Source organism: Sebastes fasciatus, chromosome 1 (assembly GCF_043250625.1).
Source record: "Sebastes fasciatus isolate fSebFas1 chromosome 1, fSebFas1.pri, whole genome shotgun sequence".
NCBI classification, from domain to species: domain Eukaryota; kingdom Metazoa; phylum Chordata; class Actinopteri; order Perciformes; family Sebastidae; genus Sebastes; species Sebastes fasciatus.
This window is the reverse complement of record NC_133795.1, coordinates 2,718,831-2,738,254: the sequence shown is the minus strand read 5'-3', so window position 1 is coordinate 2,738,254 and position 19,424 is coordinate 2,718,831. Positions and strand designations below refer to the sequence as shown.

Sequence of the window (19,424 nt, the reverse complement as noted above, 5' to 3'; positions counted from 1 at the left end):
TGAATGAAATTATTTATTTTTAAAGTTTACATTATTATTTAAGATATAAACAGGATAGTTTAGATATAAAAGTCCGCACTTAAAACAACCAGAGAGCTGATAGAACAATGGCAAGGCGTCGGGGAGAAAAAAAACACTGATTCTGTCAAAAAAGAAGCCTATCAAGTATTTATGATTGTTAAAAATAAAATAAATAAATACACAATGCAGAGAATTGTATTTAAAGTTACTAAAAAATATCAGGAAAACTCATTCACAGGTAATAATCTGCCCAGAATTCATCTACATCGCTTGTTTTACACAAACTTCCTGCAGTTATTGTGTTCACTATTTGAGTTAATACAGTGTAACAGTTGTTCTGTACTGTTATTGTTATGCATTGAATATAATATGAAATATATTCATAAAATGTGTCACTTAGTCAGGGGTCGTCAGTTTACTCAGTGATAGAAAAGGAGTCCTTTAAGGAAAAAGGTTGGGAACCACTGATCTAATATAACTAGACTATTAGACAAGAGCGACATCTTGTGGTCGGACCTGGTTAGAGATGAGTAGACATGAAGAAGTAGTTTGAATAAATGGTACAATTTCACTTTCCACTATTTGTTGGGAAACCTCTGGGTTGTATAATTTTATTTTTATTTCATTGTTATTTTATTAATCACTTATTTTATTGCATTTAAGTTGTATAGTTTATTCTATTTTATTGCTATTTTATTTATCACTTATTGTATTGTATTTAAGTTGTACAATTTTGTATCTATTTTATGTTATTTTATTAATCTCTTATTTTATTTTATTAAAGTTGTAAAATTTTATTATATTTTATTGTTGATTTAATAATCACTTATTTTACTGTATTTAAATTGTATAATTTATTCGATTTTGTTGTTATTTTGTTGCACCCCGATGCAAATTATACGGCTACATACTCAAGAAATCGTTAATTTGACACAAAAACGGTCTTCCAGAGTCCGTCTACAGAACTGCGTCCATAGCAACAGTCTGCTATAAAGAAATAACAGACAGTAGAATGCTACGATTGACCAATCAGAATTGAGTATTCAACAAATGAAATGTGTTTAATGTAATTGTATGTGTCTTCACGGGTGTATGTTTTAATGTTGTTTGAGACCCTAACCTAAGACAATTTCCTATCACTATGTGATAGACAATAACGTTTTTTGAATCTTGACTAGAAGAAGAAACGGTTTGACATGTTATCGGTCGCTGCCAGAAGTATGAAACACAGAGAAAAGCTAAAGAAGGAACTAAAGAATTGTGGGGTGGGAGTATTTATTTAGCATTGAGGAAAGAAAATATAAATCCTAGTTTGAGTTTTTAAAAGAAACTGGATTAATGAAGAGAATTTATTTTCTCCTAGTTCACACTTCAGGATCGTAGGTGGCAGTAATGCACCTTTAAAAATAGTTGCCACCCACCATTAAACAAAACGAAGAAGAAGAACGGCACCCATTATACAGAATTCAAATGATGGGTCTTACAGTAATATTTTTATGGATACCAGCACATATTGGTGTCAAAGGAAATTAAATGGTAGATAAGGTTGCAAAGGAGGTTACAAAAAAAAATTACTTTTAATTGACAAGTTAGCTTCGGCAATACAGAAATCAGGATCATTTTTGAACAGAGATTGAAGGAAGTGGGAGAAATGAGGTGTGTAGGAAGGAACAGGAGAGATGAGACTATACTATCAAGAAACACTGGACTAAACAGTACACTTCAAAATACGTAAACATAAAACAGGTAGCCTAATTACTGTGGGCAAGAGGAAACGGTGGAGCGTGTTGTATTGCATTGTCAGAGATGTGAGGAAGAAAGAAAGCATTTGATTCAAAGCCTCACAGAGATAAAAGTGCAGTTTGATTTAATAGATATTCCACAAAAGAATTCACAAAATAAGTGTTATAGATTACTATTTCAGTATCTCTGACAAATTAGTGTGAATGAAAAGATATTATTCATTCATTTACTTTAATTATCTTAATATTGTAAATACTAGCCAGTCTGAGCCAACACTCCAGACCAGTAAGAGGTAGTCCCTTTAAGGGCAACAGGAATAATGGAGAGAATTGAATTATTATTATTATTATTGTTGTTATTAATAATTATTCATTTTTATTTTATTTATTTTATTTTTATTATTATTTTATTTTTTCCTGCAAACTACTGCTCCACTCTCCAGACCAGTAGGAGGCAGTAATGCACCAAATTGTTATTTTTGGCAACCACCAATAAAGCTCAAAGAAGAAGAAGACCGGAACCCGGAACCTTTGAACAAACGCCTCACTGCGAAACTCGGATTTGTTTATTGGTGACACCGTGGGAACAGCTGTTTGGTCCGGGTTAGCAGCTAACAGCTAGCTACAGCTAACTTCATCACAGTATATCACTCTTTCCACTCCACGTGTTCCAGTCAGACACGAGGAGGTAAGACATTCATCACAGTCACTGTGATACAAACTGCTTTAGTCTGCTGGATGTTAGTTTCACTGTGAACAGCTAATGTTATGGGAGTTTGTTAACATGCTACCTTTAGCTTACCTGTCCTTTGTTTTGTTTGTTTTAACTCTATTCTTTCTTTTTGTCATTCTTATTATTGTTATTTCTTTTCTTGTTTTTGTTTCTGTTTTGAATGTTGAGGTTGTTTTCTCTGATGGGTTTGTCTGTCAGCTCATCTCCTGATAGACTGTTGTGATTACAAACAGTGGATTGCATTTATGAAAACAGGGAACAAATAAAGTATATAAAATTAAATGAAATGTCCTGCAAGTAGTTTACAGTCAACCAAGAAACAAACCTTTTTGGCTGCAAGATTTCAGACCTCTCTTAACCACTAACACTCAGCAGCACCTCTTTAAGCTAAATCTACATTCAGAAATGGCTCAGGTGTTGTAACTCAGGTGTTGTTTGTTCTCTAGTGATAGGTGTGAGTTTGGTTGATGACATGTATTTCGGTTTTACCTTTAAAAAATATCTCAAAGTTTTGTATTCTTTGTATTTTTACAGACAACAAGACTCTTTAACTTTACAGGAAGTGAAAGGTGTTAAACCAAAGTGTCTTCTCACCTTAAAGGTCGCAGGTAGACTGGAGGACTGCAGTCATGGAGCCTGCCTGTCGTAAAGACAAACCCAAGCTGAACTCGACCCCGACCAGAGGAGACCGAGCCAAGCAGAAGTCTGCACAGCAAGAGCTCAAACAGAGACAGAGAGCTGAGGTGAACAACATCACCACTCTTGAAAACCTGACACTCATTTTATTCTAGTGGTGTGTCAAATGTGTTACATATGCATACTCGCCAACCTTGAGATCTCAAAAGTAGGGAGGATTTCAAAACCAAATTTGAGTTTCAGAGACTTTGTTTCCTGCATTCTGGTGACTTTTAAGGAATGAAAATAACAAAATAATAAGTACACTGCAACAGCATTTTTTGTTAAATAGGCCTACTTTTGTACTCTCCGTCTCCCTCTCCATCTCTCACTCACTGAAGGTCCTTTCAGACACAACACGACAACGGCACCACTGAGCTCTGAACCCGCAATGAATTGCGCCCGCTTGTGCCACGCCACGCTGGCTTTGCTGTGACGTGTGACGAGCGTGTCCCAGCGTTGCGAGCAGCTCTCCTCCGCCGGGAAAAGACATTTAGTGTATCTCTATTGCCGACCGGGTGTAAATAGTAGAGCTTATAGACGCTGTACAGCGCCAGAAACATGTTGAGATAAAGAAAAGGGAAAAAAAAAGGTGTGAGAATTGTAACCCCGGGAGGAAACCGGGAGAGGGCAAAGAAAAACGGGAGTCTCCCATGAAAATCAAGAGGGTTGGCAAGTATGAATATATGTCACGTTACTTCTCACTCCAGTACAATCAGCTGACTTTCTTCACTTCTTTATTTACAGATTTACGCGCTGAACAAGGTGATGACAGAGTTGGAGCAGCAGCAGTTTGAGGCCTTTTGTAAACAGATGCAGTCACAAGGAGAATGAGGAGTCCTGCTTTCCTCTCTCATCTGGACCAGGACCCGTCTGCCACCCTGCAGAAACACCATGTGTACGCACACTATTACCAACATACAATCACACACTTACACTGATGTCCAAAAAGACAATCGTTGCTCTTGATGTTTTACTGACTCTGTAACCTGAACATGCCAGAGAGTATTGTTATAATAAAGTGAAAGTAGGTCAAATGTGTCCAAACAGGAACAACCGGAAGCAGAGTTGCATATTTCCTACAGACACATCAGGTCGAAGACATTTCCTTTGCTTTAATATCAAACTTTGTTACATGTATGTTATGGTTGAACATGATTTTTTCCCCCCAATACCGTCAAAATTAAAATTTACATGCGTTGAGATTTTGAAGTCAAACACAAATGAGCTGTGCGTTAAGTCACCCAAAAGGCACCAGTGTTAATAGCTCTGGAAGGTCAAAGGTGATGAATTTTCTCAGCTGGTCAGAGACCGAACAGTTATAAAAGCAGGCTTTAAAACAAGCATCAGAGTTTTGGTATCATCCGCCACCATCACTAGTAGTGGTCTCAAGTCAGAAATACATTGTAAACTTGGATGAAGAAGTTTCCTCTCAGAAACATCCGACGTGCTTCGGATTTCCTACTAGCAAAAACTGAACGGTGCCCTTGATATGCCAGTGTTAACGGTGCTCACTTTGAACACTATCTTGTGAATGAATGATATTGTATGTATGCAGTGCCAACTGGCCTGTACGTGTATAATATTACATTGTATTGTCACAAGTTTTGCAATCTAATCAACTTCTATTTATGTCAGATGACTGTAAAATATTTATATTAAGTACAGTATGTCATCCATTTGCACTTGAGTTATACAATTTTGATTTAATAAAAATAAAATGTTTTTATTTGATATTTTCTGCATGTTATCCATATACTAATGTAAAACACTACATAATGGCTACATGTCTAATCTTTGTTGCTTTGAGCGCCACAAGCCGAGTACCATCTAGTTCCATATATATATTGGATAGAAGGCAGGCATACGGCTGATATCTCCAACACTCTGCTACTCACACCAAAACAATCTAGATTGATAAATAGCACCACAGGGAAGAGGAAGAAATCTTTTTTATTTTAGGGTGAACTGTCCCTTTAAAAGTCTTAACTTTGACTTAAACAAATTGACACATATTTGTATGCATCTTTTGGGACTTTGCTCTAATCTTTGCATTCTTATCTTTTTAGGCCTCTGATAGTTATTTATATTAAATCATCAGAGTAGTTTAGACACAGTGGTGGAAAGTAACTAAGTATATTTACTCAAGCACTGTACTTAAGTACCATTTTGAGGTACTTGAACTTTATACAATATTCCCATCTGAAATGTAGTGAAGTAGAAGTATAAAGTAGCATAAAAATGGGAATACTCAAGTAAACTGCAAGTACCTCAAAGTTGTATTTAAGTACAGCTCATGAGTAAATGTACTTGGTCACTTTCCAACACTGCTCACAAGAAAGAAACGACAAAGAAATCCCCTCTGCCTCACATCTTCAACCACCTACGGTCCGTTTCTAGTAAAAGAGGACAAACAACAACACACCGCTGGGATCTCGGGATGACGGATGATCTTTAAATGAAAATGAAAGTTCAACTTGACAAAACAGGCAATGATGTAGTTTATTTAAATCATTTTAATTCCAGTTTGAATGTTAAACCAGCCACCAGCCACCAAACACGTCATTTAGTTTAACAGCTACCCTGCTGTCACAGTGCAGAGGTAGGAGTTAACAGATCACATTAATATGGTTCTAAAACCACAGGAATTGTATTTGAGTCAAAACATCTGTTAATGAATAAGCTGAAATTGAAGCTGTATGTAAAGGATATGGCAGTGGAACAAGTTCAAGAGACCAATCTTCTGGGTATAATACTAGACAGTGAGTTATCGTGGTCTAAGCACATTGATAAGGTGGTCAGTAAAATGGGTCTTTCTGTTATAAGGAGATGTTCGAATGTTTTACCTTCAAATGTAAGGTTGATATGTCATTAAAACACTTGCTTCATCTCATCTGTACTATTGGTCAGAGGTTTGGTCTAGTGCTGCCGTGTCACACATTAAGAAGTTGCAAATTGCTCAGAATAAGGCAGTGCGTTGTTTACTTTGTTGTTCATACAGAACTAATGTCAATGAAATGCACAACAGTCTATCATGGTTCAAAGTAAAAGACAGATTTATTGCCTCGTTGCTTAATTTCATTAGAAACATATCGGTAACTAGATTGCCAAGGGTATTATATAAACAATTATGCTTCAGTTCTGATGAACATGATTACAGCACCAGGCATGCCACTGAAGGCAGATTCACACTTCCTAAAGTGAAAACTAACATGTTGTAGTGTCCAGAGCCATGGTGACATGGAACACTCTGCCTGGGTGTATCATTCAAGAAAAGAGCAAAAATATATTGAAAATATTATTGAAAAAACATCTCCCTGAACAGCTCTGTGTGTCTGCTGATATTTAGCTAACATCAAATCATAAAAGGTTTAATGTTGGACAAATATAAAGTCCTGTTAATATATATGTTGCTTGCTCTGTTTTTGTATTTTGACATATAATATGCTAATAATGAATCATATTTACCTCTATACTCTGTGAATAGTATTAACTTGACCTAGTATAGTTCAAGTTGTACTAGAATAGTATTACGTTGAACCTAGGTCCTGTGTTGTGTGTAGGGTTGTGTCTTGAATATTGTTGTGTTTTGTTGCTGTTGTTTTGTTGTTGTGGTCGTTGGTGGTAAAGATTGCAATGTGATTATGTACTGAAATGTAGCCTAACAGTTCAAAGTGATTTAAGTGGACTCCAGGAAGAATAGCTGGGCTTCAGCCTCAACTAATGGAGATCCCATGAAAAGATAAAGATATTAATGACTGTGTTGCAAGCAGTAATTTTAATATTTCAAAGTTATAAAAGCTGCTGAGCCAGATTTGTAATTAAGCTGTTTCAACAGCATGAACAGCATTATGATATTACAGAGGTGTAAGCGAGGTGTACAAGGAGAGCTACACTCCACCCTGGAGCCCTGATATTACTCTAGTTCTCTGCTCCCTCCTTTACCTTTAGGGGTTCCTAACTACTTGGTTCCCTTCTCCTCTCTCCTCTCGCTAAGACCTACAGTAACAGAGCTCCCGGTGACTCGGACTCCATACCAACCCTTCCAGAACTTGGTGTCTTGTCCTCCATGTTCAAAGGTGATGAAACGCATCCCACGGCCGTAGTCAGAGAATGTGTGGTTGACCTGGAGTTCATAAAGAGAGAGAGAGAGAGAGAGAAAACCACTGTGATCTGAACAGTCTGGTGGACGAGAACAACGACGTCATCAGTTGATTCAGCAAAAACAAGTGACAGTGCCCTCTAGAGGCCGTAGTAGTTATGATGGGAGCAAAGGAGGAAGTCAGGTGACGTTATCAAGCGACAAAGGTCCTGTTCAGACCTGGTATTAACATGCGTCATCAGTGATCCGATCACAAGTGGACAGCTCTAAGTACAGGTGTGAACACGCTCAAGACGCATTGAGATCGGATCTTTCAGATCACATTCAGAGGTGGTCTGGGCCACATATGACCACATTCTTTTAGCAGTGTGTAGTGAATAGGTCCTGGGCAACATTAAGGACCGCCTACTCAACTGATGTCCAGCTGCGATCACCGCGCCCCTCAAGTGAATAAACAGGCAGACACGGGCGCTCGTCAGCATGGAAACAGCCTGTGTGCTCTACTGTGTCCTGTCGGTATAACTGTATTTTATTAAACTATATCTTGTTTATAGGCTACATAGTCTACAGACTATCAGACTAGGAACAGGAAGTGCATTATTATCATACTGTCGGAGATGTGTCGGTGTTTTTGTTACGCTGCTTTGCAACAGCTGACACCCGACTGTCCGCCTGTTCTCTGTCCTCCCCGGCTCTCTGGAGCGCTGTACCCCTACAGGCTGTTGTCTGGCAAAAGCAGCGGTGCTGGCGGCGCCGAGGTCCCCGGGGACCGCCGGTACAATAACCTTTTATTTTGATGTTAATAAAATGTACCAGAATCAGGAATATGTAGGATATTACTACTGACATTCCTGTAATATTAAGTCATAACCTCTGCTGTATTAGCCGTGTGTTTACTGCGTGTTTATTTGCATATAGAGCGGGGAAGTGAGATCGGATCACAAGTGGTCACTGGAGACGCATGTGGAGACGCATTCTAATGCCAGGTATGAACAGACGTATTTAAAGCTGTCCACTTGTGATCCGATCACTGAGGACGTATGTTAATACCAGGTCTGAACAGGGCCAAAGTCCACTTAGGGATGAGGTCGGGGTGGATGGGTGAACAAAATATACTTTAACACAAAAGGCCGCTGTTCGTCAATAGTCAACGTTGTATTTTTAAAAACAATGACCATGATCATTCCCTAACCTTAACATAGTTCTATATATATATATAATATTTCTCTAACCTTAACTAAGGCCGCATTCAGACCAATTTTAGTCCTGCGTGAAAAAGCACAGCCCTCTCATTCATTTCAATAGAGCCAGTCCAGCAGTGCAGCGGGGGTGCTTATGCAGGGTCATCTGGAAGAATAGTTGAATCTGGCTCAATTTTTGCCGCAACGCAACATCACATTCCTGGAAGCTTACCAGAGATATATCTTTATTCTATTTTGTTGTATTTTTTTTTCTTTTATCTAGTTTAAAGTAGTTGGTATGTACATTTACACCGATCAGCCATAACATTATGACAGCACGGGGCACCCTGACCGGTCTGCGGCTACGCAGTCCCATACACAACAAACTGCTCCTCACTGTGTGTTCTGACACCTTTCTATCAGAACCAGCATGAACTATTTCAGCAGTTTGAGCTCCAGTAGCTCTTCTATTGGATCAGACAACACGGGCCAGCCTTCACTCCCAACGTGCATCAATGAGCCTCGGGTCTGACCCTGTTTGCCGGTTCACCGGTTTTCTTTCCTTGGACCACTTTTGGTAGGTCCTGACCACTGCAGACCGGGAACATCCCACAAGAGCTGCAGTTCTGGAGATGTTCTGACCCAGTCGTCTAGCCATCACTATCTGGCCCTTGTCAAAGTCGCTCACATCCTGACGCTGGCCCATTTTTTCTGCTTCCAACACAAAGTTCAAAATGTTCCCTTGCTGTCTAATATATATGAAATAAACTGTATTTCACTTCCTGCCAATGTGGCAGGCAAATTTTTTTCTGCCACTTTTGAAATCTGTGCGCTAAATGAAGGAACATTTTAGATCTGATGTCATTCAATGTTCAATATATTTTACACAAAAAACATTACATACACGGTAAATTACAGTGTTTGATTACACCGTGGCTTCCGGGGGAGCCCTATTATTCGGGGCAGGGAGGGTACTGTACACAGAACTGTACTGTACTTTGTTATTGTCATCTATAGTGATTGTTTGCATAAAAACACACAATTCAAATGATTATGATTATTTAAATATTTGCTTTGATTAAATCAAATCTTTGCAAGCAGCTTAGAGCTAGTGTTATGAAGTTAAACAGGTCATAATTCTCTCTCTAAAACATCTTCAAACAACTGGATTTATTCAAGTTTCTCGCCAAAAACTACATTTTACGAGATTACGTTTGACCACATCATGATAACGTTGTAATTTACCTTCACCCAATAGTCCATTTTTCCTGAGCAGCGTTTGAACGCCTCATAATAATAACCCTGTCTCCGTTAACGTTAGTAGCTCCGTTATTTAGCCAATCAGGACTGTGCTGCCCACCGACTGCTAACATGTAACATTAACTCTCTTCCTGCTGATTTAAACACAGATGTGTTGTTCATGGTGAAGCTTTATCAGGTATAAATACGGTGCGTCCCCTCAGGTTTAGTAGCGCCACGCTGTTGAGGGCTTTTTTTTCCCTCCGCCGTGGCTCCGGTCCCAAACAAACTGAAATATGATACAGCGTGCATATGAGTCATTGTGCACCGTAACTGTGGGAAAGCATCAATAAGAGGAATCAATAGTCAGAGAGGCATGAGATGCCAAGGAATTGGACAAGTAAGAACCCGTTCTTAATGAGAATCACTAGCATTTTCCCTGCATGCCCAAGTGGCAGATGGCCTACCGATTTTACACGCCACTGCCAGCAATTTACCCGCATTTGGCGGGTGCTAATTTCAGACCCTGCATACAAACCATGACCTTTCCGGCTTAAACCTAATCAAGTTATGTTTGCTAAACCTAACCAAACCTTTGCAGTTTTGGAAGGTGCAGAGAAATGATGTCCTGCTGACGTCAGATCAGCTTCTATGTGATGTTCTAGTAGGAATAAACAAACAACATCTTTTGTTGTTTAATTTGAAGGATTTGTTCATGGAGACCCCTGTGTATCAGGGTGTCCTTACATGCATCTAAAAGCCTTAAAGGAATAAATGTCCTGACAATAGTGAGTGGCAGAGGACCTGGACTAAGAGCAGAGAATTAACATTTATAGAATGGACATTACCATTGACAGTGTGTTTTCTTATCAAACACAGTAGAGGAAGTAATGAATGGGAACCTCTGTGACCTTAGTCTGTTTCTCTGTTTACCTGCTTCCACAAGCTGTCGTCAAAGTTGGTTTCCAGAGTCACCGTGTCCGGTATGAACTTCTGTATGACCTCCTGGTTCCCATCCAGCAGACACACGGTCATCTGGTAGGTGCAGCCACAATCCGTCCTCCCGCTGTACCTGCAGGATGAGACGCTTGTTAATCAGCGACACACACAGAAGCTGCGTACATGCATGTCAGTCCACCGCCGGCTTACCAGTCTTTCACTGTGACAGCAGGCTGAGCATCCAGCTGGTCGCCAGAGTAACCCTCCGCTAACAGGTCGATCACCTGTTTCTTCAGACACAGCCTAGGACACACAGGATTATTCATGGGATTGATGAAAATATATTAAGTTATAAATAGATGAGAAATAATTAAACATACTCAAATATATGTTGCATTCAAATAACGGATAATATGGGAAAATTATTACTTTTTAAGTGTGCATTGAATTTCTAGTATTTAAATATAGTCACATGACTACACATACAGCAATAAACACTCACTCAAAGGAGGCTACAAAATATTTGGTAACTCCCGGCATTTCCTCCACCTTCCACTGATCCCCGCCGTTCTTCGTCAGCTCCCAGAATTCCAGCTGTTCTAAGAGGGAAATACACAGTGTCAGTGTCATCAACTTCATCTCAAGGGGCTGCTGATGAAGATCATGAGACACAGTTGAGGGAATTTGTGTTAAGATTATTTTGTCAGGAAAAGTTTGCCATTTTGGGAGCTTTGCCTTTTAGCCAAGAGTTAGATAAGAAGATGGACACCACTCTCATATCTGTCTGTTAAATATAGGCTACAGCCAGGAGACGTTGAATCAGCAAGCTTTACAGGTGCTGGTAGGCAGATATTGTTACTTTTGGACAGAGCCACGCTAGCCGTTTCCTATTGTTTCCAGTCTTTGTGCTAAGCTAAGCTAACTGTCTCCTGGAGGTAGCCTCGTATTCACCATGCGGACATGAAAGTGGTATCAACCTTCTCATCTTCTCTTTAAGACTGAGCACAGATGTAGCTCTGTGTGCAGCTCAGTGTGGTTAATACAGTAAAGTCAATCAAACCGATAAACAGAGAGTGATATTTAGATCATGGCTGAGCTATTTCCAGTCCTAGATGCAGCCGGTTTGTTTGCAGACTCATACGCTCAGATTAGCAGATGGATGTTTAAATATATTTATTTACTAAGCAAATAAAAATAGTCAACCTTTTGGCAAAGACACCGCAGGATTAAAGCTACTGATGACCCCTCGGACTGGGACTGTGTCACCCACTGATGGCAGTTTTCATCGCTTAAGTCTTTACTCTAGAAAAACACTGATCACTTCAGATAAATCAGAAATCTCACGCTCATTGTTACCCCACTGGGTGTTTTTTCCGGCCTCAGGCGGCAGTAACAAGCTGGTTACGGCTTGAGACGCCACAATGAGGTGAAGAAGAAGACACACTAGAAAACGTATTGAATATGGGAACCATGTGATTGGATTTTCACTTTATTTCTTGCCTATTCATGCTTTGGACAGTTTAGGGGACATAGTATACAAAAATAACATTTCACAAAAATTCCTTTTCTTCATACCCGGGGTGGTAGATCCACCACGGATCCAGTTACATAGCTGCAGATCCTCTATGAAGAAAACAACCTCTTACCTTCCCCACTGGGATTCTTCAGCAGGTTTCTGTTCATGATTACAGCGTATACAGAGAAGACAGAGTCTGCAGAAACAAGAAACAGCAACTTAGATCAATAATCGTCTCTGCTGCAGTTTCTATCGGGCTGTCCTGATCCACCCGATCGAGTCAGGCATCGGTTTGTTACCAGCTGTGACAGCGACGCTGGTATTGTTTTCACCTTGTGAGTCTGTGTGTGTGTGTGTGTGTCATCATGGCAAAATGTGGTCCTGGAGACACCTACTGTATCAGGAACTACCACAGAGGAGGTTTTGAGTACTTTGTCAGGTGTTTATATGTCTGTCTGTCTGTCTGTCTGTCTGTCTGTCTGTCTGTGGACAGACTTTGTCACAGCAATCATGCAAGAAACTTTAAAGGTGTGTAGTTGAGATCAAAATGAAGGCTGAGTTCAAAAAGGGTGTGGTCTGAGCAGTGGCACTGGAAGTACGGGGGTAGGAAGTGGGAAAGGGGCCATTGGCCCCACCACTTTACGCCCCCTGGCCCAATTATGCGTTGCGGCTGGTGTGATCCCATCGCAAGATGGTCTCTAGTTCCAAACTGTGTCCTCTCCAGGAGTATGCTGCCATATCTTCATATTATATGTCTCAAACATGTCTGCAAGGATCGTCTGACGATAAAGGCCAACAACTGACTGCTTAATACCAGAGACTGTTACCCATTGGTTTGTGGACTACGGTTTTGAAGTCTTGAGTTCGGCATTTTGGCCGTCGCCATCTTGTTTTTTGCAACCAGTAGTAACACGAGAGGGTGGAGCTAAGGACAACCGAACACTGAATAAGACATTTTTAGGTGCCGCCAGCTTTAAGCGCATCTGTTTTTAAAGCGTTTGCACATGTTCTATTTGTAACGTTACCATTTTAACTTTTTATCTTTCCAAATAAATCTGCAAAAAGATCCATCTGTCGCCTGTTCCATCTGTTATAAAGTAACAAACCCAGTCCCAGTTCATTACATTATCAAGCCATTAGCAAACTACATGAAATATAATCTCTATGTTTGGACAAACTCTTACATTATCCAACAGTTGCCACATGTCCAGCTGACCAACATAAGTAGTCTACTACTGTACATGAAGTAAATCTTAGCTGGGATGGTGGAGTGAGTGAAATATACATTTCAGTCTTCAGAAGTTTCTAATCCGTGTGTAAATGTAGCCTATATTATCATATTAGATAACACAATGTAGTCTAATATATGATAAATGGGTACTGTAGGTAGACAGAGGAAAAAAGATTCATGTTGATGAATAGATACTGTAAATCAGTAGGTTTTTGCATACATTACAGCTCCATACATACATATATTATGTATATATTTTGTAAAGCTAAAAATGCCATAAAAACACTTTATCCCAAAAATCATGCATCATTCTGACATTTTATGTTTTTTCTCAAATTGATGATGTCACTATCATCTCCTCTCTCTATAATCCTCCAGAGGTGTAACCCTCCGCCCATTTCTAACACCTGAGCTAATTGGTATGCATTGCTCCCGGGTGTGACCCAGGTTGTATCTGAATTTTCCTGACCAGGGTTCAACCCGGGTTGACAGGCTTGGTTTGAATTGACAAAAGGAGGGTTGGACCAGGGTAGGTTAACCCTGGTCCAACCCTGGTCATTGGTGTGAAAAGGGTAAAAGTCACAGGCATTAAAGGTGCAGTACGTGCACATTAAATGCTCTACTGTACATGACACACTCTGGTCGGTCTAAATACACAAGACAGCAAACTTGATACTCACAACCAGGGGAAGGCAGAAGCAGTCTTCTGTTTCGTCTGTTTCTTTCTCTGACGAACACTTGAGCTCCTCTGCAGGGTGGCGCCCCCCGTTTCAGTGGAGCTTTTATAGCCAGGGAGCACACACACACACATGCAGTTAGAGAAGGGAGGAGGAAGAGGAGGAGGAGGAGGAGGAGGAGGAGTGCTCAGTGCTCTTCTTTGAAAGGTCAGAGTCTATGTTGCGCAAGTTAAATAAACAAATAAAATATTGCACGGCTGTGAGGAATACTAGATTCTGATTGGTCAATCGGGGTTCTGTGGTCTGTATTTCTCTATAACAGACCGTTGCTATGGGTGCAGTTCTGATGTCAGACCCTGGCGGACCGTTTTTGTGTGAAATTATTGATTTCTTAAGTAAGTAGCCATGTAATAAGTGGGATAATGTACAGTTAGTGGGTCACTGTTGAGAAATAAACCCCAATAAACAATGACCGGCTCGCTGTACATTATCCCTTACATGTGAAATGCACAGGAAGAAGCAAGAACCTAGAGGAGATGGGTTTAGGGATTTGCAAACTGATGGTGGTTCTGAGTTTGAAGACGTACATCCTGTTGTAGACTCAGGGGCCAGATGCATAAAAAATAGACTTGGTCTTTGTCTTAAATATAACTTTAAATTAGACTTGCTGTAAACACTTAAAGTTACTTGTTGCATAAAGCTTCCCCTTAAATAGAGAGCTCCAAGGATGACGTATTTTTGTAGGCCAACCAGGAAGTTAGCATCGAGTTACTCTATAGAGATTTTATTTTGAAAAAAAAAATTATCCTGAGTTCCCCGTTAAGATACAGTTACCTTCTCTGTGTGTGTGTATGTGTGTGTGTGTGTGTGTGTGTGTGTGTACGTGTGCGTGTGCGTGTGTGTGTGTGTGCGCGCGCGCGTGCGTGAGAGACTTTTAAATCAGAGAGGCAGAGACTGATCATGGACAGACAGTAACTGGATAGGCTTAAATAAAATATAAATTTGTACAGTTAAAAATAATTTAAGAGCAATGCACCAATCAGAGACAGGCAGAGACTGACGGAGCTCTAATCAGCCAATCAGAGACACCTGTTTGTGTCTGAAAGTGCTGAGTCATACGTTGGGAATGACTGGTGAAAACACAGAGAAGGTACTACCTGAAAAAGACCCCTTTGGTTAAAAACTACCAGTTGTATAGCTGAAATCTCAGTTTGAGCACCTCAAGACTTTAATGAAGATGTCGACGTGTCATTTGTGTGGATAAAGTTAAAAATGACTGAGAACTGGCAGTTTAAAAAGTCTCCACAGTTGAGATTTTGTTCAAGACTTTTAGAGATGAATTAACATTGCAGCGGATGAGAGAGAGGAAGGGATCTCTTGGTGCTTTGAAGCAGATAAATCAAAAACTGTAAGACCTACCTACGTTTTGAGTGTAGTTTATTTAATCTGGAGTCTTAATCTAGTCTGGAGTTCATAAAGAGACAGAGAGAGAGAGAGAGAGAAAACCACTGTGATCTGAACAGTCTGGTGGACGAGAACAACGACGGCATCAGTTGATTCGGCATTATCAAGTGTCTAAGGCCCTGTTCAGACCTGGTATTAACATGCGTCCTCAGTGATCCGATCACAAGTGGACTGCTCTAAGTACAGGTGTGAACACGCTCAAGACGCATTGAGGACGCATTGAGATCGGATCTTTCAGACCACATTCAGAGGTGGTCTGGGCCTCATATGACCACATTCTTTTAGCAGTGTGTAGTGAATGCATCCTGGGCCACATTAAGGACCGTCCACTCATCTGGGATCTGCGGGATCACCACGCCCCTCAGGTGAATAAACAGGCAGACACGGGCGCTTGTCAGCATGGAAACGGCCTCTGTGCTCTACTGTATCCTGTCGGTACAACTGTATTTTATTAAAATATATCTTGTTTATAGGTTACATATCTACAGACTATCAGACTGGGAACAGGAAGAACATTTTAATTCCAGTTTGAATGTTAAACCAGCCACCAGCCACCAAACACGTCATTTAGTTTAACAGCTACCCTGCTGTCACAGTGCAGAGGTAGGAGTTAACAGATCATATCAAACTTTTTCTAAAACCACAGGCATTGTATTTGAGTCAAAACATCTGTTAATGAATAAGCTGAAATTGAAGCTGTATGTAAAGGATATGGCTGTGGAACAAGTTCAAGAGACCAATCTTCTGGGTATAATACTAGACAGTGAGTTATCGTGGTCTAAGCACATTGATAAGGTGGTCAGTAAAATGGGTCTTTCTGTTATAAGGAGATGTTCGAATGTTTTACCTTCAAATGTAAGGTTGATATGTCATTAAAACACTTGTTTCATCTCATCTGTACTATTGGTCAGAGGTTTGGTCTAGTGCTGCCGTGTCACACATTAAGAAGTTGCAAATTGCTCAGAATAAGGCAGTGCGTTGTTTACTTTGTTGTTCATACAGAACTAATGTCAATGAAATGCACAACAGTCTATCATGGTTAAAAGTAAAAGACAGATTTACTGCCTCGTTGCTTAATTTCATTAGAAACATATCAGTAACTAGATTGCCAAGGGTATTATATAAACAATTATGCTTCAGTTCTGATGAACATGATTACAGCACCAGGCATGCCACTGAAGGCAGATTCACACTTCCTAAAGTGAAAACTAACATGTTGAAAAGTACTGTAGTGTACAAAGCCATGGTGACATGGAACACTCTGCCTGGGTGTATCATTCAAGAAAAGAGCAAAAATCTATTTAAAATATTATTGAAAAAACATCTCCCTGAACAGCTCTGTGTGTCTGCTGATATTTAGCTAACATCAAATCATAAAAGGTTTAATGTTGGACAAATATAAAGTCCTGTTAATATATATGTTGCTTGCTCTATTTTTGTATTTTGACATATAATATGCTAATAATGAATCATATTTACCTCTATACTCTGTGAATAGTATTAACTTGACCTAGTATAGTTCAAGTTGTACTAGAATAGTATTAAGTTGAACCTAGGTCCTGTGTTGTGTGTAGGGTTGTGTCTTGAATATTGTTGTGTTTTCTTGCTGTTGTTTTGTTGTTGTGGTCGTTGGTGGTAAAGATTGCAATGTGATTATGTACTGAAATGTAGCCTAACAGTTCAAAGTGATTTAAGTGGACTCCAGGAAGAATAGCTGGTCTTCAGCCTCAACTAATGGAGATCCCATGAAAAGATAAAGATATTAATGACTGTGTTGCAAGCAGTAATTTTAATATTTCAAAGTTATAAAAGCTGCTGAGCCAGATTTGTAAGTAAGCTGTTTCCACAGCATGAACAGCATTATGATATTACAGAGGTGTAAGCGAGGTGCACAAGGAGAGCTACACTCCACCCTGGAGCCCTGATATTACTCTAGTTCTCTGCTCCCTCCTTTACCTTTAGGGGTTCCTAACTACTTGGTTCCCTTCTCCTCTGTCCTCTCGCTCAGACCTAGAGAGTAACAGAGCTCCCGGTGACTCGGACTCCATACCGACCCTTCCAGAACCTGGTGTCTTGTCCTCCATGTTCAAAGGTGATGAAAAGCATCCCACGGCCGTAGTCAGAGAATGTGTGGTTGACCTGGAGTTCAAACAGAGAGAGAGAGAGAGAGAGAGAAAACCACTAACCCATCTTTGAGGTGGTTACGTCTTCAGCTCCAGTCTGATCTGGAGCTCACAGCTGATATGTTCCTGGTTTGTTTACATGATGTAACAGAAGTGCAGATTTAACGTATTCAGTTACTTCAGTTACTACTACACTTAATAAAGGCTATATGAGGTGAAAAAAATGCCCCCCTGTCAAAGCTGATTGCCCGTCCGCCCCTAACACTCTGGCGCCGACGTCGCTGCTGTATTTATGCCTAGATGAGTTTTGGGGAGTGATGATGGAGCAGCTCCAATGTTAGCATAGCCTGGCACTGATCGATCAGAACTCCGTTCAGAAAACAAGCATTTTAAAAGTTGTTTGCTTGTTGTGTTGCGGAGAGACCAGACAAAGCATGAATTCAGACTTTTTACAAATCGACATCATAATGTCGTTATTTCGGCATAATTTTGATCCGTTCATTGCAATTGAATCACAGCACAGTCTGTTTATTTTGGGTTCATACGGCAGTAGCAACGTGTGGCCTGCTAGATACAGATACAGTATGTAAATACAGCTCGCCGCCGGATGACGTTATGAACCCAGACACAACAGCGTTTGGTTTTCCGACATATCTGGGACTTCACCAACATGTACAAAGCGGCAACAGCGGTTATTTCTGGAGGACAGCGAGGCAAAAATTTGCTTCGCGCTTGGTGTGAATGCACGGTAACAATACGGAGCACAACATAACATGACTTAAATGAACATAAACAATGGCACATGCACATGCACAACAACAGCATTATATAATGATACATTGAACCGCTGACACGCTCAACAGAAGACGTAAACACAGAACTGTTCTCCGCTTTTCATTTTTTAAGAGCAAAGACCAATGAGGAAACTCCAACAGACGGCCGACCAATCCTGTAACTTCATCACTCAGTCAGTCAGTCAGTCAGTCAGTCAGACAGTCAGTCAGTCAGTCAGTCAGTCAGTCAGTCAGACAGTCAGTCAGTCAGTCAGTCAGTCAGACAGTCAGTCAGTCAGTCAGTGACAGACTTTTGCGTTTGTAGGGCCGGCCCTCTGCGGTCCAGCCAAAAAGTCTTCCTTGGATGTAAAAGTCTCTTCAGAAGAAAAAATTCAACAACTAATGGCGGTCAAGTAATTATTTTATTTAAAACTTCAGCACAGCAGTCGTTATTACAAATACAAGAAATAAAAACTCAAATTAAAAAGGGAAAAAGGGAGAGTACTGATACCTCCTAGATTTCGATTGTTTTAGGTCTTTCTTTTGTCAAAGCAAACGTGTGCTTAATAAGGAAAAAAGTCCTCTGCTTTTCCACGTTTCCCTTATCGGTTCACACTCAATTGCTGTTGAATGAGAGAAAAGACGTTCTCAGTCAGAGTACGCAATTTCTCACCTTCCAAAAACAACTGACTTTTCACCGATAAGATGTCTAAGTAAGTGATAGATAAGTGTGAAACGCCAATTTAATTTTACAAATTTTGACAAAGCCTCTCGGTGCAGCTGGATCACGAGCCCCCGGAGCCGTTCCAACTGTTCAAAACACGTGCTGGCTACCTACGCAGTTATTTTATACTCAATGAATACACACAAAGTTTGATTAAATGCTTGGTATTTGGATATAAAATCACATCTCGTAAAACACAAAGATAAAACTTAAGGTAAAACTTTCGTCATTCATATCAAATCTCTTCTAAGAACCTTTTTGTTCTTTAACCTTTGCTCGGAGGC

At 40.1% G+C, this 19,424-nt stretch overlaps 2 protein-coding genes across 3 annotated transcripts; one reads left to right on the top strand and one right to left on the bottom strand.

Moving 5' to 3' along the window:
- Positions 1–2,310: 2,310 nt before the first annotated feature.
- On the top strand, positions 2,311–4,901 carry LOC141768978 (small vasohibin-binding protein). 2 transcript variants are annotated; one of them, XM_074637686.1, is made up of 3 exons: positions 2,311–2,451; positions 3,098–3,239; positions 3,919–4,901. In XM_074637686.1, exons 2-3 carry the CDS (start codon positions 3,126–3,128, stop codon positions 4,003–4,005), a joined length of 201 nt encoding a protein of 66 aa, XP_074493787.1. In that variant the 5' UTR covers positions 2,311–2,451; positions 3,098–3,125; the 3' UTR covers positions 4,006–4,901. The 2 variants fall into 2 exon arrangements, with proteins under 2 accessions (XP_074493787.1, XP_074493705.1); XM_074637604.1 differs by having other exon boundaries at positions 2,312–2,451; positions 3,031–3,239.
- A 2,231-nt stretch (positions 4,902–7,132) lies between these two features.
- On the bottom strand, positions 7,133–14,117 carry LOC141776706 (F-box only protein 2-like). Its single transcript, XM_074650466.1, has 6 exons — positions 14,060–14,117; positions 12,279–12,344; positions 11,135–11,231; positions 10,843–10,935; positions 10,627–10,765; positions 7,133–7,297 (listed from the first exon to the last, which is right to left on the bottom strand). The coding sequence occupies exons 2-6, from the start codon at positions 12,313–12,315 to the stop codon at positions 7,133–7,135; spliced, it is 531 nt and encodes a 176-aa protein (XP_074506567.1). The 5' UTR covers positions 12,316–12,344; positions 14,060–14,117.
- Between the last annotated feature and the right edge of the window lie 5,307 nt (positions 14,118–19,424).

Excerpts from the sequence above, each read along its gene's own strand:
- LOC141776706 (XM_074650466.1), bottom strand. The coding sequence starts at position 12,315 with ATGAACAGAAACCTGCTGAAGAATCCCAGTGGGGAAG. Across the intron at positions 10,936-11,134 it reads TATTTTGTAGCCTCCTTTGA|GCTGTGTCTGAAGAAACAGG; the intron begins GTGAGTGTTTAT and ends TGTGTGTCCTAG. Across the intron at positions 10,766-10,842 it reads GCTGTCACAGTGAAAGACTG|GTACAGCGGGAGGACGGATT; the intron begins GTAAGCCGGCGG and ends CTCATCCTGCAG.
- LOC141768978 (XM_074637686.1), top strand. The coding sequence starts at position 3,126 with ATGGAGCCTGCCTGTCGTAAAGACAAACCCAAGCTGAACTCGACCCCG. Across the intron at positions 3,240-3,918 it reads AACAGAGACAGAGAGCTGAG|ATTTACGCGCTGAACAAGGT; the intron begins GTGAACAACATC and ends CTTTATTTACAG.